Below are 21,784 nucleotides of genomic sequence, written 5' to 3' on the forward strand. Positions count from 1 at the left end.
ACACATATTTTCCTAATAACACAAATAACTACATAAAGCTTTATTGTATATTATGTAAATAATAAAATTTTCAAAATATGTAGATTTTAAACACACAGTACCCTTGTAAGTGTTTTGTTAAGCGTTTATTATCATATCAGTGTGTCTTAATAACTATGTGACATATGACAAAATCGTTTCTCCATTTTAATGCTCTGGCACCTGCTCTTGAGTCATAGCAGTTGCACAGTGCCTTATGCTTGCTCCTTAAGGAGAGTGGCAAAATATGTGCTTGGTGATCTGAAAATGGGCACAGGACTATAAACAGCTAGAATGCCCTAGTATTTACTGACACTTTGAGAAGTTTATTATGAAATACATTTAAGTTAGGGTGCAGACTGAATACTTTATATATATATATATGTGTGTGTGTACTCATTTTTATATTTCAAAATGCTGAGATTAATCTCCAGTTTCATCTGCCGGAGTAGCATCCTGCTATGCTATAACAGCTCTACACTCCTGCATTTACTTTTAATGTATATGGTGACATACATGGTGATCAAACCTCAAAAGGACCTTATATTATGACAAATAACTTGCAAAAATATTGCCCCAAAACAGCTTCTGCAAACAATATTGGCTTAAATACGTCTTTCCTGTTTCAGACATCTATTTTTTTCGGTTTTGTTTTCCTCCTAATTTTGAATACACAGTGATAAACTTATTATATGCTACATTTGTTATCAAAAAGCCTTGTCTCAACAGAACTTAAATATAAACATTTTACCGAAAGCAGTTTTTTTAGCACTCAATAAATAACTATAATAATTTTATTATTTCTGAGTATTCAAACAATAAACTCTTTTGTTTGAACATATTATTTTATGTTGTTCTTATGTTGACCAATTCCATTAGATTAGCTTATAAAAATAATTCAAATTTCAGTTCACATAAATTATAACGAATTAGTTTATTTTCTCCCTCCACTTTTGTTTAAGCTTAATCTGTACGCTGTTGTAGGCCTGCTTTACAAATAACGTTAAGTAATGTTTAAAAAAATCAGTTTTCATCTACGCAATAACTCACAAAGTGCTCGATAGTAAACATAGACTCAAATACTTCACGGAGACACACTGACTGATTCATGCCTCTGCGTTGGAAAACTCGTATTTCCATGACTGTCTTTCAACCAACTCTATTCCTTAAATAATTATACATATTTCGTATTTATAATCTACCTTTGAATTTATGAAAAAAAGCAACTTTATATTACATCCTTAGAATATTTTAGCTGTTCTAGACCTATCTTTCGAACATGTTGATCTTAAAATCCGCAACTTTTTCTTGCCAATATTTAAATTGCAACATTAAACATATGGTTTACAACAATATTACTGTCCTCATAATCGCATTTTCAGGTACAAATTACACAAATATAAAATACGAAATTCAATCTGTTATTCAATTTTCAATAAAGTCTGAGTGACAACTGAACAATATATCAAATTTTAATATATGTTTCATTATCTTTTTATGTATAATAATAAACATATATGAAAATTCGTTTACAGTTAAAACTGGTTTACTGTGCAGCATGTATGACACATCCAATGTCCTATTTATGACTATCGTCTGAAACTATTATTTTTTCATAAAAACTTTCGAATGTTTATACCATATTACAAGTTTATAATACTCTAAAATATATTTATTAAAATATGGTGAAGTGGTGTTGCATCAATCGTATTAATTTAAACTTTATCATTTATATGTAACCATGATTTTTAACATACAAAGTACACATAATTTATTCAAACATGTATTAAATGTGATTTCATAGAGTATTATAAATATATTCAATGGGTTTAAATCGCTTCTATAATAATTTACCTAAGCTGTATAGCTGAAATTTTAATATACATAAAAACGCTTTTATTTGGGCTAATTTGTAAATAGAGTGCCAAGAAAAAGGGTCCACGATTTGCAATCAATCGCGACTACATCGTCCAGTGCTCAGTAAAAGGAGTTCGCATTTGGACTAACTTGCACCTGCAATACTCACTAAATGGGCTATGCTTTGTGATTAATTGTGAACTATGTTTGTTTTTTAATTTCGCGCAAAGCTACAAGAGGGTTACCTTTGCTAGCCGTCCCTAATTTAGCAGTGTAAGACCAGAGGGAAGGCAGCTAGTCATCACCACCCACCGCCAACTCTTGGGCTACTCTTTCACCAACGAAAAGTGGGATTGACCGTACATTATAACGCTCTTACAGCTGAAAAGAGAAGCATATTGGCTTTTTTCCCCTTATTCTTCATTTAATCTTTTTGTCTCTTTCTTCAAATTCATATAAATATGTTTATTTCTCTTTGTTCTTCTTTCCATTGTTTTACTATCTCCAGAAAGTTTTGAATTTTACTTTGTGTCTATTTTTATCTTGAAAATTGAAGATTAGTGAAAAGTGCTAATTTATTTACCCAAAAAATAATCTACTTCTGAAGTAAATGTTATAACGTGATCTCTTGTTAGATGGTTCTTGAAGTTGAGCGCAAAATTACATAACAGACTATCTATGCTTTGCCTACCATGGGTATCTAAACCAGGCTTTTGGCGTAGTAAGTCAGCAAACATGCCGCTTTGTCATTGGGAGGCGGATGGGTTCTTTTCGAGTATTTGTTAAAAATAATTCAAAGTCCTCTCCATGTAATGATAACGAATTCATAAATTTCTTCAATAAGTGAATAACGTTCGTTACAGCCTCGAATACTTGTAGACTTTACTCTAAATACAGCAACTCAAATAATGTGGTTAACAGAATTTCCGAAAACTAAGAGAAAGTTCAAGTCGTAATACAAAATTTACTTTCAGAATTTCAGTTATAAGCGCAATAACCCTCACTGTCTAGCTTTTAGTGAATTGCACAGGCAATTAATGTTCACTCTATAACTGTCATTAAAGCAACTTAATAAAAGTCCACTCATTTCTTCACTGTTGCTTGTATTTATATGGCACTCATTTTCTATATGGCTTAGTGGCAGTGGGTTTATAACTTTATAATTAAAATATGATAAAAAACATACAAGTTAGCTTTCTAGACTAAATTTCCACATAATTAATTATTACATAATGCCAAACTCCTCTCAGCAGAAAATTTAATAAAATCCAAATCAGTATATAAATTGTAGATGCTGTTAATTTTTCACGTATGTTAAGACAACGAATAGTGTTAATGTAATAAAAAATCTACTTTTTAAAAACTTTAGGTGTAGAATAAGTTAAAAATATAAATCTAATCGCAGCACGCGAGTCGTGATAGAACGCATCATATTTTATTTTATAGCCACATACAGTGTTTCAGCACCTTTGGAATTTTTTTGAAACTAAAAAAACATTTTAAAACAAATTATATTTTAATTTCACTATATCTACATAAAAATCTATCAAAGAATATTGTCGTCCGACGTTGCTTTGTTTTGGAATGTTGTGACAGTAAATTCACATTGTTGTTGGTTTGAAGTGAAGTATAAAGCTACACAATGGGCTATCTGTATTCTGGCCACCACGGGTATCGAAACCCAGTTTCTACCATTGTAAGTTCGTAGACATACCGCTGTGCTACTCGAAGGCAATTCATAGTGCCTGACCACGAAACGGAAATAAATATTATATGCATGTTTATCAATTTATTGTTTTTGTGTACACATATGCACATTGCAATCAGGCGATTAGTTTTGTGATAGCAACAATGAACAAAAATATCGTACAATGTCTTCCAAACAGAAATTATAATTTTAAATTATACTGTTGGTGTGAACGTACTTTGTAGTTTCTGTGGGTTAGGTTAGGTGAAAGAAAGAAAGGGTGTGTGTTTGCTTTAGCAAAACTATATTGGACTATTTGCTGTGTCTACCGAGGGAAATTAACCCCCTGAGTTTAACGTTGTAAATTCGAAGACGTACCCCTGTCTCAGTGGGGGACAAAGGGAAGAAAATGAGCTATCGGTTTCTATTCAGCTCTGCACCTTATATCGCTGTACAATAGCAGATATCTATATAAATATAATATTACTGTCTGTTGTATATCCATGTAAGTATTTCGCAGTGTGTGGACGGACTTTCACCAAAATTGATGCGGAGGTTTATTAGGTCCATACGGGGATACACACAAAGTTTTGCATTTTGCGTTTTTAATGTTTTTTCGTTTTTCCACAATTACATTTAAGAGAAGCAATTTTTCATGTCGTAAAATAACCTTTCATTAATCATGAATTTATATAATTCCCGTCCAGTAGACGTGTTCTCCAACCAATAATAAATAAACTTATTCCTAAAATTGTTTAATCTCGAAGTCTAAATTGAAAAGAATCCAGTTAAATATATAATTTGATTAATGTGTGTTATCCGGTAATGTCACACAGGAAATATGTTTTATTTATGTAAACGGTTATTATATTCAAAGTAATTTTTTATGTTCGTTGTTAAGTCAAAAGCATATAACGAGCTAAGGGTGTTCTGACCATCGCAAAAGAAATTTAATTCTTTCCGCATTATGAAGTTTTCAGAAATTACGAGTTGAAGTTTGAGTTTAAAGGCACTATATGATTTGTAGTAACGTATACCATAGCTACGATCATTTGTTTAAAAGTTAGTACAGGTTAAAACAAGTACGTAATTTGAGTTAAATGTTTTTGGTTTTTGTTTCATTACCTAGAATGCTTTATGGTAAATAACCTATTATGGAGGATGAAAGACGCATAATTTCGTTGGTCGAATATCATATTCATGATGAAGATTCCGAAAGTTCAGATAGAGGCAAGCCTTAGGTTATGATTTTCAACAATTTTTGGTAAATAAGTGTTGTAGTGATATTTATTTTAGGCTATGTGATATTGAACTGACTAAGATGTAACATTAAAGTTAAAATACTGGTTCCTAATCAGTCGTAGTAATACTGAGTCATCGGGCCTATGGCAATTATTTGAAAGTGAAAGTAGCCTATACCTAACTTTCTGTTTAAAATTTTAACTTTAAAGTATTAGGTGTTCTGTTATTTTGTGGTAGCTGCAAATTAGTGCGTGGATTGCAAATGGTTCGTTGGAATAGAAGATTGCACTGCATTGCAGTCTCTTCTGAACACTTTTATATAACATAACTAAGTAAATTTGGCCATTTTTTCTTAAATTTGACGCATTTTGCTATAGCTTTATTTGAGCCCTCAACCACACAAGTTTAGACAAATGTTACGTAATATCTTTATTCAAGTTATTGTCAATGTTAGTATCAAGCGGTTTGTGATTTTTATAACAGAGACTGCACAGATAATTTTAGTTCTACTCAGAAGAATATACGAAGAAGCAAGTGATGTTTAATAATAAAGAATATTGCATTATTTAGGAAGAAAATAATTTTTACTGGTGTAATATGTTTCAGAACAAATTTATTCCTTTCTAAGTAAAACCTAAAAACAGGATCTGCTTTTGTGTATTAAAATCAGAATCAGAAGATATAAGTTTGGGAAATAGTGAGAAAATGAACACATTAACATGTATAATACATAAAGTTAAATCTAATCAAAAGACAAGTTTTATTATGAAAACAATTTGTAGATAAAGTACAACAAAAAAAGATACAAATTATTATTAAACATTCAAGGCTAGCCTAGTCTTGTGGTTAGGGAGCCCAACCCACAATTTGAAGGTTGCAAGTTCAAATCACTATTGCTATCTAGCTGCTCACTTGGGTGTGAAATGTCTTAACATAAAACATACTGGCCGACCTAAACTAGTTGGGATTTAAGGTTGTTATTGTAAAATAGGATAAGGATACAAGGTCAGTTGACAATTTTACCATGATTGCAGCTAGATCTATGGACATGTAGCTTCTCAGTAAAGGATGCCAACTGATTGCAGAAGAACAACTGGCTCTAAATAACATACAGATACCTTTGTTTTAAGGATTTTCTGAATACATTTTCAAATGTAATCATAATTCTGTATATCTTGAAAAGATACTTTAGTCTTGGGGTGATGTCTCCTTCTTCCAAAACTGATTTTCAGCATTTACAAAAACTCTAAAAGTGTTTGTTTCTAGAAAGCAAGAAGTTGTTTCTTTTTCACAACTTAGAAATCTAAACAGATTGCTACAGAACTTAAGGTTCATGGTCTGAATTTTATTCAAACTTTTAACTTGATTTAACTGAGTAGAACATGTTGGATAGGCAAGCACAAGTTTTAAAAGAAAAAGTTACAACTCCTAATTATGCTGGTTAAAAACACATTTGTTTGGATTTATTAGGCTTAAGTATCTTTCATTTAACTTTTATGAGATTTGTAAGCAGCTTTTTCCTGCAATTTATCAATGTTTATAGATTGAGTCTTGTACAACATTACTAAAAGTTAATTTTAGTTGTACTCTTTAATAAGGATTTGAGGCTTACTATTAATTCAGACTTTTTTTTTTTGTTTCATTACTTGTACAAATATAAAAAAAACATTTTGAATAGACTGAATTGGCTTCTCTTATTCCTCTTATGTCTTGATAATATTTTTGTAATGTGTTGTTCCATCACTGGACAAAGTTCAGTTTATGTCACAATTATGAATTAATTTATGTGTCCAGTGATGTTTCTTACAGGCTGATAGGCCTCACAAACTGTCTTTGGAACATAAGTTCCAAAACTAATGTACTCCCAACTTACAAATTCATTTGCAAAATTTCTTCAATAACCAATCCATGCTGACTGACTCATTATTTAGCCTACTAATTAACTGAATCGCTGTTTAATTCATTAACTGATACTGAACTGAACAACTTATTAACATAATGATTCACTGGTTCTGGATTTTATACACAATCACATTTTCTGTGGAAGAAAATTTCTACGTTCTACCAAGACCATAATTTTCATGAAATACTGAATTTTGTATTATCATAACAAGATCCCTCTATAACACAAACAACTAAATTAAAATATTAAAAAGGAAGCTGTTACAACAATGATTTAACCTGTTTGTCTTTTCCTATAGTGTTTGTCCTTGACCACTAAAATGCATACTTATTAATCCATTAAATATACAGTGATAGGGATGGTTTACAAAGTAAATGTTCTTACAATGAAAATAATGTTTTTATGTAAGATTTTGTGCATGTTTATTTTATATTTGTTGACTGTAATGAAACAAATATGTTTCCATGTTTTTCATTTACACTTATGAGGCAGTGTGGCTCAGTGACTTCATGCTTTGGACATGCAGTTGGATGATAACTCTTCCTAGCTGTTTGATGGATGATAGCTGGGAAGTTAGCCTGTGATTGGCTGGCATCCCATTGAGGGGGGGGATGCATCATTACTCTTTTCTGTATGTCCCAATAAAGCCAGAGCTCAGCAAGAATTTTTGATTTAAGAGGCTGGCTTTAGAAGTAAAATATATGTGTTTATGACCATTAAGAAGTTAAATACTGCTGAGATTTATTTATATGCATACATGTGTCTTGGTAAACCTTTTATTTTTAATATTTACATCTTTCCAGTTACTTTTGTTTTTATTCAGTTTTGTGGTAAATTTTACACTTGGATGTGTTTAGAGTAGAGTGAACTGTAAAACAAAAATATTATTATAGGTTATCATACCATGACTTACAGAAACCAGGGGACTATTTGGACCTTCAAAGCTGTCCTTAGGCACAGATTGGTGGGAGAAGATAAAAAATTTACCCCCCTCCCTTTCCTTCTTCTTAGCTAATCTTTTGTGTGTCACTTTATTGAAGATTTTTAAAGGTTTTAGTATGTCTAGTACATAGCACATAATATGTTCAGATAACTTACTGTTGTTATAAAGGTATTATGTATTGCTGAAACAATATTTCATTTTGGTGATTTCTATTTTTGGTTTCATGTATGATGTTTTACTAAATAGTATAAAATTTCTTGTAGTACTGTTTAGAATTGTTCATGCTATAAGCTCAAGATTAGTTTGTATAACTCGTCACCTTTTTAGTTCTTGAAGTACGAGTAACAAAAAAAATACTTAGCAAAGTTCTGTCAAATAGTGAAGATGGTTTCACTGAATGAAAATCTTTCCTTACTAATCTTTTTGACATTCTTTGAAGAAGAATGTTGGCGAGAAGACTTGATTTACCTGGATTTCCAGAAAACACAACAAGAAGGCACAAGAGGAATTATTACTATCATTTTGCATATGTTTCATTTAATAGATGGGACGGCCTCGGTTAACTAACAGGCCTCTTGTTGTCTTAAGATGATATGTTAGTGTCTTGCAGTTTATTACATAGGTTATTATCTACACGATTCAGGTCAATTCCAATATTTTCCACAGAATACTCAAATTGGCAATATTGCAAATATAGCTTTTGAAAAATGGAAACATTTGAAAGCTTATCATGTAATCTTCAGTAGTAACTTACAGACTGGAGGAATGTTTCTAAATGTTGTCATTCTAAGTTAAACAAATTGATATCATAAGTAACTAAAATCTCTTGTTTCTTAGATTGGTCTGAAATATGAATTTTGTCTTCTAATTTTACTTGTAAGTGGCATAAGACAAGTGTCACACATACAGTTCATGTGTATTACCTAGACATTTTTTATTTATTAATGCTAAATATCAAATATTACCAATGAACATCATGGCGAACAAAGGTTTTGTTTTAAATAAATGTTTGAGTTGAAGGTGGTTGTGTTTTGTTTTCTTTGACTAAGCTACTGTCATTTTCGTGTGATGTTAATTTTCTGTTTATAACTTTAAAAGAATACACTTTTAGCAGTTTAATATTTGATTGTTGAATATAACTGATGTTAGTTTCTGTAATTATTTTTACTACAAGAGCTACTAAGTAAAAAGTATATTTCTGTATCTAGAAGATGTTGGTATTTCTTCTGACAGTGAAATAATGGCCAAAGGTGATAAGAAGGAAAAGAACCCAAACATTTCATATGATACCTCTCTTCCAGCACAACACACTGTAAGTTCCATTGAAAATTATGAACTTGTAATATCATATAAATGTAAACACTTTTGTTTGTTACAGTTAGTTGCTTGCCCGCTTGTAGTTGAATTAATGTTAGAATTTTTTAACTGTCAGTAATTTTATGTAGCTTTTTCTGTGTTGGGTATTTGGGTTTTTTATGATTTTAACATACGAGAAGGTTGTTTTCCCTTTTAATGATTAGTTTTCACTAAAAGTGAAAAATAGATACTTCTGTAAATGATAAATATTGGAATCTTGGTTTTTAAAATGTTATCAGTTTTTTTTTGTAGTATATTGCATGTTGCTTATAGGTACTAGTTAGCTGTCTTAATATTGGGAGTTTTATTTCATTATAGAAAAGTAGATGCTTATACATTTTACAAAGTGCAACATAAACATTTTTTAATTGAGTGAATAGGAATACAAAATTTATTTTCATAGATTTAAATTGCACCTGCAGAATTTAAAATTAACATTTAGTAGCTGTTTGTTAACTGGGTTTGTTGTTGGAAATGTATGTTACTTTAAAGATGTTATGCTGACAAGATGTTAATTATGTACTAAATGAAAATGTGGGATTATAAACTGTATTGCATCTTAAGTTAAATTAATGAAGTTGTAGTCATAAAACCACCATTGTCCGAGGTTTCCAACACTGTAGTGTGCAAAAACACAAGGCAGATTATTATTCTGAAATGCACCCATTCTAGACCTAAATTAATCAACCTTCAGTGTGCAAATGAGTGCTAATTTCAAATTCCAGTATGATACATTAACTCCATTCACATAAATAGCTATTTGTTTTTAGTGCTACCCTCTATGCAAAAGAACTTTAAATGCATGCCACAATCTTTTTTGTTTCTCTTCATTGAAATTAACTGATTACAGTGTGTTTCTCATGCAATCATCACCTGTCAGTTCTCTAGCTTATAATAAGAGTACAAAATACTCTTATTTTGCATGTGACTACCTCTGTTTAATTCTACTGAATTATCACTGTTTGTTTAGCAGTACTTGTACTCAGATAAATTTCTTTTGGCACTTTTTGTGTGAATCATGATTTTAATAGTTTAATTTCTAAAGTGGGATTTCTTTATTGATATTTTCTGTTTACATTGAATTTTTTTTAATTTAAGGTAATTTCTCAGTCTTTGCTTTTTTCTTATACTTGCATATTGCCCATCAAACACTTTGATTTATACCATGAATTCTGAGGTTCATTTTCCCACTTTGGATTTTGCACTATTTTCACAAATGCAGATGGAAGATTCTCATCATTGGATTTCTCTGCTATTGTCCATTGTGAGATTAATCATTCTATGGGTAAACCTACCTCTCATGAAAAACTGAACCTGTGTGAAGGTTTGATATTCTTCTTACACCATAAAAGTTTGCCACATTTTCTCCTATTTCTTCTGCAGAATTGATGAAGTCTAATGCAGAATTTTTTACATGATTTCTCAGGTATATTATACTTTATCCAAATCCATGTTTTTCTGTCATTCCTTATTGCCTTAATGTTGGCTTATTTGTCATCTTTGACTATTGCTTTACAGACATGGTTTCACCATAGTTGGGATTTTCTGGGTTGTGATAAGACCTTATTCTGGTAGTATTTTTTCTCTGGTGATATACTTTTGATTGTTTATCACAGACTTTAGAATCTTGCATGTTAACACTTGACCATTTCCTTTTTTGGCTGCATGTTTGTTGTGGTTCAAGTCATAACATGTCTATATTCCTGTCCATTCTGGTCCTCATCTACCAATCCATGTCCCTCTTCCATGGGTTTCTCATCTTGTTTTATCCAATATTGATGGCAAGTTGGCAACAGCAATGGGGACTGATAAGAGTTTTAGTCCAATGGGAGTTTGACTATATTATATTGTAATCCTTTGGCAACCTTTCACTATAGTTTCATTGGTTTTTTTGGATTGTATCAAAGGAATTTGCCCTACTATTTCCTTCGTGCCTTCTTTGTCTCTCTTACTCTTTTCCTTCCCCGTGACCTGGGATCCTTCTGCCAGCCTGCATCTCTTCAAGGTGGTACAAGATTTTTGGTTTCTACAGGTCATTGCAGTTGTTCATCACCTCTCTCCAGACTGTTTGTTGTCCTCACAAAAAATAGAAACTGATAGCCTGAACTGGGTTTGTCCCACCCCATTATGATTTTTAGTCTGTTCCATTTTACCTTGGAGTTATTTCTCGCTCTTAAGTGGCTTATTCTCAAAGAGGAATGTCATGTATGTTTATTTGAACATCCCAATATTTCATTATTGTGACCCTCTCTTTAATTTATTCTCCATAGGGGGTTCCTGTGTTTTGAGTGCTGCCCATTAGACTTGCTTTGGCCCTGTATATCTTGTTGGGAGTTCAGAGCATTTGTTGCATTTTCCTTTCTGTTTGGTGAACTGGCTACTGTTTACTTTTTTTGAACAGGAGTCTACCTGGTACTTTTATCAGCTGCTTCTGTAGGTGGTTAATCAAGTTGAAGAAGTCCTTACTGCGACCTGTACAATATCTTGTACAATTGGGTTTTTTATTTTCTACACAGTCTCAGTTGAGCCTGCTTTTCTCCTCTTTGACTTCATTCAGTGGATTTTCAGTTTAAGTTTGTACAATTCTATCACTTTTGAGGATGTGATCTTACACAGTAACCTTTATCCCCATAGATCAGGTTGTATCATAGGCTTTTCACAACTAGTGGAATTCTACTGAAATCCTTTATTGGCTCTTGTTACCCTTTATCTTACCCTTGTTATTGATCAGCATTAGTGTTTAGATGTGACTCGCACATTGGCTGATGTCCCACTTTCTCCTCCCCATCTAGTGTTTTACATTTTATGGGTGCATCATTTAAGATATGGGTGGTATGGGTTGATAAATTAGTAGATTCTGCATTTTTGGTCTACAGTTAAGAGGTCTTATTCTATTATCATCCTGGACCTTAGATCATGTTTTGGTTCATTTTCTTCATCTGGTGGTTATCCATTCAGATATTTCTTCAGTGGTTGCCTATCTTAATCATCAGGCCAGCATCTGTTTTTCATTCCTCTTTATTTATACATTTGACCCTCTTTTTGGACCCACATGCTCTATTTCTATCATTGAATGTCATGTTCTGGGTGCTTTTGCTCTTGCTGTGGATTTGATTCTTGTTCAGACAACATTTATATGATGTAGAGGTCTCATAATCCTTTAGTTTTCCATGGTATTTGACGTCATTGGGGTACGTCTCCCACTGAGGTTTTTTTATGTCCTTTAACCATAAATTGCTTTGATCTCTGATTCCAGGTCATATTACTCTGTCAATCACTGTTTTTATCCAGGATTGGACCAACACATCTGTTTATCCTCCCATTCTCCTCCAGGTGATCTTGTTCATCATTGACACTTTGTGCCTTAATAGTTTGGTAACTGTAAAACATAAAAACAAATAGGAACAAGATATAAAAATTGCAATTCAGCCCTTTGATTGGGATCTGTCATTTCTCCACATGGATGTCAGTTCCAAGTGGCCAGGTTTTGGCCAATCAATATAAATCCTCAAACTTGTGATACAGATGTCTATTTTCCTCTTTCATTTATACTCCATCAGTGTTGTGGGTCATGGTGCAAGTAATTGTGGATTGTTACAGTTCTTTCCCTTATGCTATCCTCCAGTGTTTCTTTTTCTGAGGATGTTAATGTGCTTTATGTAGTTCCAGCCAATTTCACTTTTGAGAGAGATGCTTTACACTATGTGGACATCTTTTCGATATAGGATATTGGGTTACTGGATCAATCTATCAATTTATCATATTCACGTGTCCCATTCATGTGTTGAGGGACACTAGATTCCCTCTGGCCTCATGAATTTGAGTTGAAGACAGTACAGTGCTCACTCCTTGCCCTACCAGATGGCTTGGGTTTGAATTGTAGTTGACATCCTGATGGTATGATTCTTCTTCTACCTCTGCATGGATGTTTGTTCCCAGTGGCACGGGTTTTGGGTGTAGTTGTCTCATCATGTAGAATTTGTCATGCCGTAGACATTCTATACTTCGGGGCACATCCTTTTCCTTTTACAATTTCTGGGATCTCAGATTTCTCAGAATCTGACTATCTCATCATAGGGAGCGTCTTTCAGATATTTTCAAAGGATGATTTTTTGTTTCTCTCATGCTGATCCCTCCACTTATTCAGTGTGGGATTCTAGCTAATTATGTGAAAGGAGGTAATGTACCATATTAGAAGTTGTAATTTTCCTTCACTGAAAATTTATTTCCAGTAGGTAGTTACCTCCACTCACACTTCCCATCCTTCCTTCCCACTGAAAACTGGTGCTTCTGCCAAAACACGAAGTGATATTTTGGGTGCACTAAATCATGTCAGAAAAGGAGATAGAATTAGCAACATAGAAAAATATTCATAGCTTTGATTAATAATTTAAATAAAGTGCTAATTTTATAAATCTATTGATTATTTAAACCCATGTAAGGAAGCAGATATATTTTTCTTTTGTAGATGGCTGTAAGGGCTAGGTGAAAACAGCTAGACTATATAAAGGATATATTAATTCTTCCCCATATAGTAACCTAATTATATATTGACTTTGAAGTTTTAGCTGGCAAACAGTGTATTTACCTACAGAATATGCAGTCATGTTTCTTTCATATTATAAATATGATTGATTTAGGATATTGAAATAATTTCAACTAAAATATGTAGAATTAATCTTAATAGAGATCCTGTGTCTTGTGCGAGGTCAATACAAGTACCTTTATCCAATATGGGTAATTTTGAGTAATATGATGTTTAATTAATAATACTGTATGGGTCAAACATAACATTGTGTGACAAGTGATAGACAAAGTTTGGAGGTGTAGCATGATGAGTAGAGATAGACAATTTAATTAATTAAGTAATGTAATCAGTTATCTATGAGCACCATATTTGTTTGCTGTATCTTTGTTGTAATAAAGCTATTTGCTACTGTTACTAATTTTGAACTACCTAAGTTTAAACCTACTGACTGGCAGCAGCCATTGTTGACATAATTTTTCTTTTGTGTTTGAACTGCTGGCTAGAGAAAAGACAACATATTGCTGGTAGCATCAATCACCATCTTTTTCAGTTTTTGATATATGTACATATTATGGTTTGAAGAATATTGTATTAATTGATTACTCAAAGATAATTTAAGGGACCATCTATTAAGCACCACAAGTTGCCCAGCTATAATGATGAGCAGGTTAAAGGTAGAATACGGTTTAAAGTTTTTCTAGTCATGTCATTCTATTACAAAAAAGGTTTTGTTTTAAATGCCTAGTGTTCTTATTCTAACTTAATATCTGTATGGAATAACTGATGTATGTGGAATGAAGAGGAATAGGGTCTGTAGTTATTTTTTTCATTAAAATAGTACAACTTGAGTCAAGAGGCACATTGTGTTCAAAATAGACATGCAAACTGATTTATTAGTAAAACATCAAGATCATTTGTGTAGAGGTGAATTTCAGATATGCTTTAACATATTGTCAATATGAAGTGGGTCCAAAAATACTTTGATTTAAAAAAACAAGTATTCTCCTACACCCACCCAAAACTTAAAAAGTAAAGATATCATTTTGAAACTATAGACATTATCAAAACTAGTGATCTCTCACTAAACTGTAATAATGGCCTCAACAACATTGTCCATATTTGGCAAGGTTTATTCACCATTCATACATTTGACCAGACTTGACCTTTACCTATATCTAGTCACCAACTGACAACATTTAAGTCACAATTAATCCCTGTGTCTTTTGTCTTCGTAATGATATGTAAACCTTGTATTGCTCAGTACAGATCATGCCTGAAGAAGTCATGATCTGTTGAAACATGTAGTATGTCCTATCACCAATGCAATTATTCATTATGAATGTAAATAGTTGTTCACCTACTTATTATTATAACTGTATGTTTTTATTGTACTTGTTATTATTGTCCTGTTATTGCACTATAGACTGATTTGTAAGATACAGTTAGCTTGCATAAATAAAATCAGTACAATTTATCAAGATGGTCAAGTTTATAAGACCTATAGCTATAAATAAATATTTAAAAGTGCTCTATGATTTTTCAACATTTACCTCTAATACTATATAATTTTAATTTGTGTTTTTGCTGCTTAGTTCTGCAGATTATTGTATTATAAGCTTGTCTGTTTGTCTCTTTGTTGTGTTGCATGTCTTATATTGACCACAAATTTATATGTTGCCCAACACTTAATAAATAAGGTATTATTTGGAACATTTTTTAAATATAGCAGATAAGTAGTCTGGATTTGAATAACATTTTTCTCCATAATTGTTTTTAATTTTTGTTCCAATATGTAATTTTTTAATTATTTGAAAAAAATACTTGACCTGTAAGCTCTGATGTCATATAGTACTTTTTGTAGTACTTAGGTAACGATTTGGAAGAGTTGAGTGGGAGAACTCTACTAGATGATGACAGCTGTCAGAGTTTGCCCCTTCTACCACTTCCTGGAGTTGTCCTTATTCCAGGTCAAACACTCCCCCTACAGTTGTTTGAGCCCTCAGCTGTTAGCATGGTCAAAAGGATCATAGAAAAAGATCGTACTCTTGGAATTGTAAACCAGTAAGTACTCAGATTACCTCTTATGTTCCAAATTACTTTAATTACCAAATTTATATTCACTCAGAATTGCCTTTCATAAATTACTGATCTTGATTCAGATGTGTAATGATTACATGTGATACATTTTATTGTAATATTAACACTTTTCACGTGGGCTCAACCAACTTGATAATAAGAAATTAATTATTGTGGTTTTGGTATTATAATTTTTAACATGGCACATGTCTTGACATAATTTAATTAGAATTCAGTAAATATTGCAAACTTTTTATACACAAAAATTAAGAATATTTACTAAAGATTTGTTTGTGAATGTATATAGAGCTCTGAGTGCAAAGTGCTTTTCATTTTAAGATTTAAAATGCTTCTTTTTGTATACAAATTTTCATATCTCATTTGTAGAACAAATAAATATTGAATCTTTAAGTTAAACTTTGTATCTTACTTTCTTTACCCTAACTACATAGACTTGATGAATCTTACTTCATAACCACCATAAAAAAAAAAAGAAAGAAACAAATCTAAATGAACCTTCTCTTCTTTTTAGAATTATTCAAATGCTAACAAGAAACTTCATTTGTTTATGTGAAATAGCTCAGGCTTACAACAATATATATTTGATTGTACTTAAATCTATTGTTTTATTGCCCTTTAAACCCTAACTAATAATCATGGTGTACAAGTTGTAAATCACTTGGCCAACACGTAGCTCACATGAATGCAGACTTTGACAAACCCTGGGTATCAGGTTGCCACATTTTATTGTGGTGCTTAGTTTTCACTCATCTTATTTATGCATAAGGTTGTGCTAAGTACACTTTTAATCTAGAACATTTCTGGACTCTTAAAACTCCAGAACTATTTTTGCATTCTTTGGGTCCTAAATTGAACTTTGTTTCTAGACTTTTAATGGTGGATTCAAGATTTCTTCATGAATAACTTGAATGAAAATGAACATTACTTTATAACATTTTCAAACATTTAATAATACCCCCTCCCCAAATAAAAGATTACAGGAAGCACAGACATACATTGGTTGTCAGTGAATTCAATGCATCTGTCAGTCGTTGTTAGGAGGAAAATTATTTTCCAAAATATGTTAAAAATTTACACAATTTGGCCACTAATACCAATGTTTATAGAAAAAATTAGAATGCACAGATTTCGTGTTTTAAACGTAATAAAACACAGTTAATAAGCCTTTTATCCATATTTGTGGTAGTGGTGGAGCTATCTAAGTTGCCAAAACCAAATACCACACACACACATGTGGGTACATAGCTAAACTTCTGGACACTAAAACTCATCAATGAACCTTTGAACTGTTAGCTACATGCTGCACAACTAAAACATCTGATAAAAGAGTGAGTACTTATCAACTCTCCCTAACTTAAACAGTAACTTTTGTTTAATTCAGCTTGTGTAATTCTTTCTCATTAGTTATATGCAAACATTTATATATTTATATAGTGTAGGTTTCTATTTAAGTTCATATACTAGATGTTATAATCCACTCCTCTCTCCTCTGAGTATCAAAATTATCCTAGTAAATGTGTGTAATACTATGCAAGTTTCTGTTCAACATTTAGGTTATTATTTGTAATTATACTTTTGTATTTCCTGTTGGGATGTTTATTAAATCTATAATCACAGATGTTACCTATGACAACCCTTTCTGTTCATGTTACTGAGTTGCCTTCAAAATTTAATTGAACTGCTTTAATGTGAATGTATTTTAATAAAATTACTATTATCACATAAATTATAACTTAAAGTTTTGTATTATCTTGTTTTGTTCCCTTATTTTAAAAAGAAACATTTAAAAAAAGTGATTACAACTACTATCACATGATCTGGTTACTAGTGTAAACTTTACAAGTTATTATACATGATACTGTGGAAACAGAATAAACTGTTAACATAGAAGATCAAGTTCCACTTCTCTTTCATTAGCATCTGGAAAATTTCCAAGAATTTCCTTCTTGGTAGTTTTATATTCTGATATTTCTAAGCTTAAGGTCAGCCACATCCACTTAAAAAGCCAAAGCTGTGTTTCCAGATGAGAGTTTAAAGTTGAATGATATGCTTAAAACCAATAAAAAGAGAAGATTTCTCATTACTTGGTTATAACCTGACAAAACCTCTACCAGTGTATGGGTTTGTATTGTGTAATAGAAAAGTAGGTTAGTTCATCGTTCTCTTGAGGTGTATTTAGTGCTTGGCAAGTGTTTCTTACCTTATATCTATTAGTTTGCTAAACATATAAACTACATTCAGGTTTTATGTTTATATTTTAATTAGGTATGTATTATTTGTGTTTATAAATGCTTATTTGAAGATTTTGTAATTGTATACATTTAATTTGATGTAACTTGTGGAAATGTCCAAGCAAGATAGCATCATTTGTGTATGTGTGTGAGAGAGAGAACATTAGTGAAAGAATTTGTGGATGTGACCACCTTTGCCCTATAAAAACTATAACTGCAGAGTCATGTTGATAGGAATAGGTTGGCATACCTGCAAAGGAGAATTAAAAATAAACTAAACTACAGTGAAAAGATAAAGATGTGAAATTACACATGTGGCAAAAGAGAACATTTAAGAAGTGTGTACATATTTACATTTCTTAAAATTAGTCATTTCATTGCACTGCACATTGATGATAATATGTATAAAGTTGATGATATAGAAAATGAAAAATGAAATGTAAATATTTGCTTTAAAAACATTTGATATTCATTTAGGAGGTTCTGGAGCTTATGGAAATGAAATATGGAAGTAATGAATATAAAAATGTTATTTATTATCTTAAAATGAAAGTCACATTACATGTGTTGTATTCAGAGTCTAGGTGCTAACAACTGCGTTAAATAACGAATATTTTATTATAATAGTAGAAAAACATCTAAATTAAATGTCTTATTTTTCTAAGACTACATAAAGTTGTGATCATTCGAGACAAATTTAAATCTATTTTATCAGCTATTTTGATTTTTTATGAAGAACTTTCACATGAGTTACATACCTACTTATGTTGTAGCAATTGGATTTAAATTTTGTTTTTTGTTACTTCTGCAGTTGTGTTGTTTATTATTAAGACTACCATTGGCAAATGTCAATATATTTTATATTAATTGTCCAGAAAACATTCAGGAATTTTATTGTATAGATCAGAAAACAAAGAAAAGTCACTAACTTTTCTGTGATCTCGTATGACATGGATATTACTGTTAACACCACAAAAATCACATAGAGGTTGATTTGGGCACATTTAACACATAGATGTGCCTATTTGTTGCATAAACTTGGTTTTATTTACCATTAATTGTCATGAAGTATGAATGCAATGGTAGTAATTACACAAACAGTAGCTATGGTCTTACCTAAATGGATTGCAAGGAACCTGAACAAGGCTTTGTCCTATCTTTTTGAATGTCACTGAAGATCATTTCATTACAGCTTGAAAACCCTTTACAAATAACCTAAATTTTACTTAAATTAGACTGTTTCCATTATCTAAGTTAATTTGAGCTCATAACTTTTAGTGCATTGCTGAACTAGTATATTGTTTAGTTACTTGTTTACCAATCAAGAAATAGAAACAACAAAAAATAAATATTTACATGCAGGTCTTGTAATATTTTGCTTTTAAAGTCTAAATGAAAGTTAACTCCCCTTTTTTTGTAGAATTGTTGTTAGCTCATTACTTAATTTTTTTTGAAATATACAAATTTGAACACAAAATATTAATGGAGAGTGTAGCTTGCATGTTTTACTTTCTGGTTCATGTCACTACATACCAGATATATTGAAGGCTATAAAATTTAGATTATGTCTTAGCAATGTCTATAGTAAAACTGTATAATCTATATTAAACTCACCACATTATGTATGGGTAATAAGAATACCTAAAATGAACAATTTGGAGTGAACAAGTGTCGCATAATGCATAGATATGAACATTGAGAATATATTGGAAATTAAAACTTGATTATTATACAAGTTTTGATTATGACAAAGTGGTTTAATTATATTTTAAATGTAACTCTGAAAAAAAAATTATATCTTGCATTTTGACCTACCCATATCCAGAAATTTTGGTGAAAGTCAGTTACATTAATGCCATTTTTTTAATGAAGTTACTTTTTAAGCATAATTTGTCTCAAAGTACATATTGCTTGTCAAGGGATTTGTTCATTCCAGACACCAAACTCCTTCAGTTGATGTAGCATGTATTGGTACAACGGCAGAGATAAGATCTTACATAGAGAGAGCAGATGAAGATATTAGACTTTCTACTATCAGACTTAAAGCAGAAGGTCGGCAGCGATTCCAGATTATAGAAACAAGGAGACAGATTGATGGGTCAGTGTCTTTTTTGTTCTTTCTTAAAAAAAGGATCGTTTATATATGCAGCACTTCAAGAAGAACCATAAAACTTGTAAAAAGTTTTTTTTTTTTCTAACGTGTTAATATTACCTTTCTGTTACTTACACTGCAGCTTGAGTTGTGACTTTTTTATCTAGTGTATTAATGGGTAAGGTGAGGATTCTTCCCGAGATATCCATGGGTGAACCAGGAGAAGGAGCAAGACTTCATTGTCTTGACAGGTTTAAAACTCTACCACTCCCCATTCTAGAGCATATGAAAGTCAAGATGCAGGACTCCATTGCCAATTCAACTTTGTTTAAATCACTTATAAAAGGAAAGGTAGGGTATTGTGTTTCTAAAATACATTATTTTCAGTATGAATTTAATATATACAAAAGTTTTATCAAGTAACAAAAAAGTTAAAAAATCTTTATTTGCTTGACAAAAAGGCTTAAGAAAATTTCTTTTTTAATCTACGAAAGAGACAGAATTGTTATGGTAAAGTAGGTTTGTTAATTATCCATGAAATAATTTTTCTTGTACTACTAAATTTAATTACAGCAATTTTATGTATAACAGTTTTTTCTTTCTTCCAGTATGATAAATTTGACTTTGCCAACTATACAAGATGGCCACGATGGGTATATCAACAGTATGATGCTGTAAGTTTTTCTTCTCTTGTAGATTTATTCTTCTGTTGTGCTTTTAGTTATAATTAAAGCATGTATTCATTGGCTGTAAGTTTTTCTTTTCTTGTAGATTTATTCTTCTGTTGTGCTTTTAGTTATAATTAAAGCATGTATTCATTGGAACTTTACAAATTTTAATTTTTACATTTGTCTTCAGTAAATTATTGAGACAACCTCATTTTGTTAATTTTTAGGCTTTTGTTTTTGTTATAAGAATTTACTATAATATAAGCAAGTAAGTTAAATATGGTTTTAGTGGTATGTGGTACATTTATGAAGCCTTGTTTGGTTGTGTATGTTAATTTTGTAACTTTTTAATCTCTTTTTCCAAAATATGCTTGCCATTTGCTGACACCTTGGCTATTTCTCAGTCTCCAGGGTTTCCACTTTTTATTCATCTAAGCATTGAGAATGCTTGTTTGTTTTTTAAACCCCACTTGAATGCCTTGGACAGATTCTTAGTAGACACAGCAGATAGCCCATTGTGGCTTTGCTATAAGAAAACACACCAAAGTAACTTTTACAAATGACCTGGGAATGGCTGCCAAGAATTTAGACATTTTCGGGTTCCTTTATTTACTGGGTCAGCCTCAATCGAGGATCATTTTGAGCAGCCCCCTCTAATCCAATTTCTTCTGTTGGTTTCTTATGTTTATGAGGTTTTGTGGTCTCTTCTATTGCATTTGACTTTACTTCTTCCTTGTAAGCAGAAAGTCAGGCAAGTGACTGCTTGGATTTTCCTCCTCATCCTGACATTGCTGTTCATGCTGGTAGATTTGCCACTCAGTTACACAGTGGAATAGCTATGCCTTGTCCCCCACATTCATCAGATCAGCATATTTTGGCTTATCACTGCCAGGAGAGAGAGCCTGTTTAGATTATCAACAGATGGACCTATTTTTGAATCTTGCTCTCATGATTGTTCTGTGGTATTTATCTTCCATCCAACTTTTGTCTAAAACTTATTAACATCCCTTCAGCAAGTTGAGGACAAGTTAGGTGGTCTTGCTGACATCTACCTCAGTAAGATTGTTTTCTTCTGTTCTTTCTGTGGTTTCATGGTTGGTTTGTTGTTAGGATTTATTGGGTATAGTTACTTTGTTAGAAAGGGTTTGTTTATTGTCTTCTG

At 31.7% G+C, this 21,784-nt stretch overlaps 1 protein-coding gene across 6 annotated transcripts in view; it reads left to right on the top strand.

Annotated features, from left to right (window-relative positions):
* The first annotated feature begins 3,854 nt into the window (after positions 1-3,854).
* The window catches only part of LOC143251152 (protein cereblon-like), a 33,722-nt gene continuing 15,792 nt past the window's right edge, over positions 3,855-21,784 (top strand). The window contains exons 1-7 of one of the 6 annotated variants that reach the window (XM_076502536.1): positions 3,855-4,067; positions 4,692-4,792; positions 8,859-8,962; positions 15,396-15,595; positions 19,799-19,960; positions 20,122-20,305; positions 20,563-20,628. In XM_076502536.1, coding sequence (XP_076358651.1) covers positions 4,717-4,792; positions 8,859-8,962; positions 15,396-15,595; positions 19,799-19,960; positions 20,122-20,305; positions 20,563-20,628 — 792 coding nt within the window. In that variant the 5' untranslated portion in view covers positions 3,855-4,067; positions 4,692-4,716. Of the gene's footprint in view, positions 4,068-4,442; positions 4,827-8,858; positions 8,963-15,395; positions 15,596-19,798; positions 19,961-20,121; positions 20,306-20,562; positions 20,629-21,784 lie in introns of those variants that run through there. The other 5 variants (XM_076502540.1, XM_076502538.1, XM_076502541.1 and 2 more) reach the window with 5 other exon arrangements.

The sequence above is a fragment of the Tachypleus tridentatus genome, chromosome 5, assembly GCF_004210375.1.
Source record: "Tachypleus tridentatus isolate NWPU-2018 chromosome 5, ASM421037v1, whole genome shotgun sequence".
Taxonomy (NCBI): domain Eukaryota; kingdom Metazoa; phylum Arthropoda; class Merostomata; order Xiphosura; family Limulidae; genus Tachypleus; species Tachypleus tridentatus.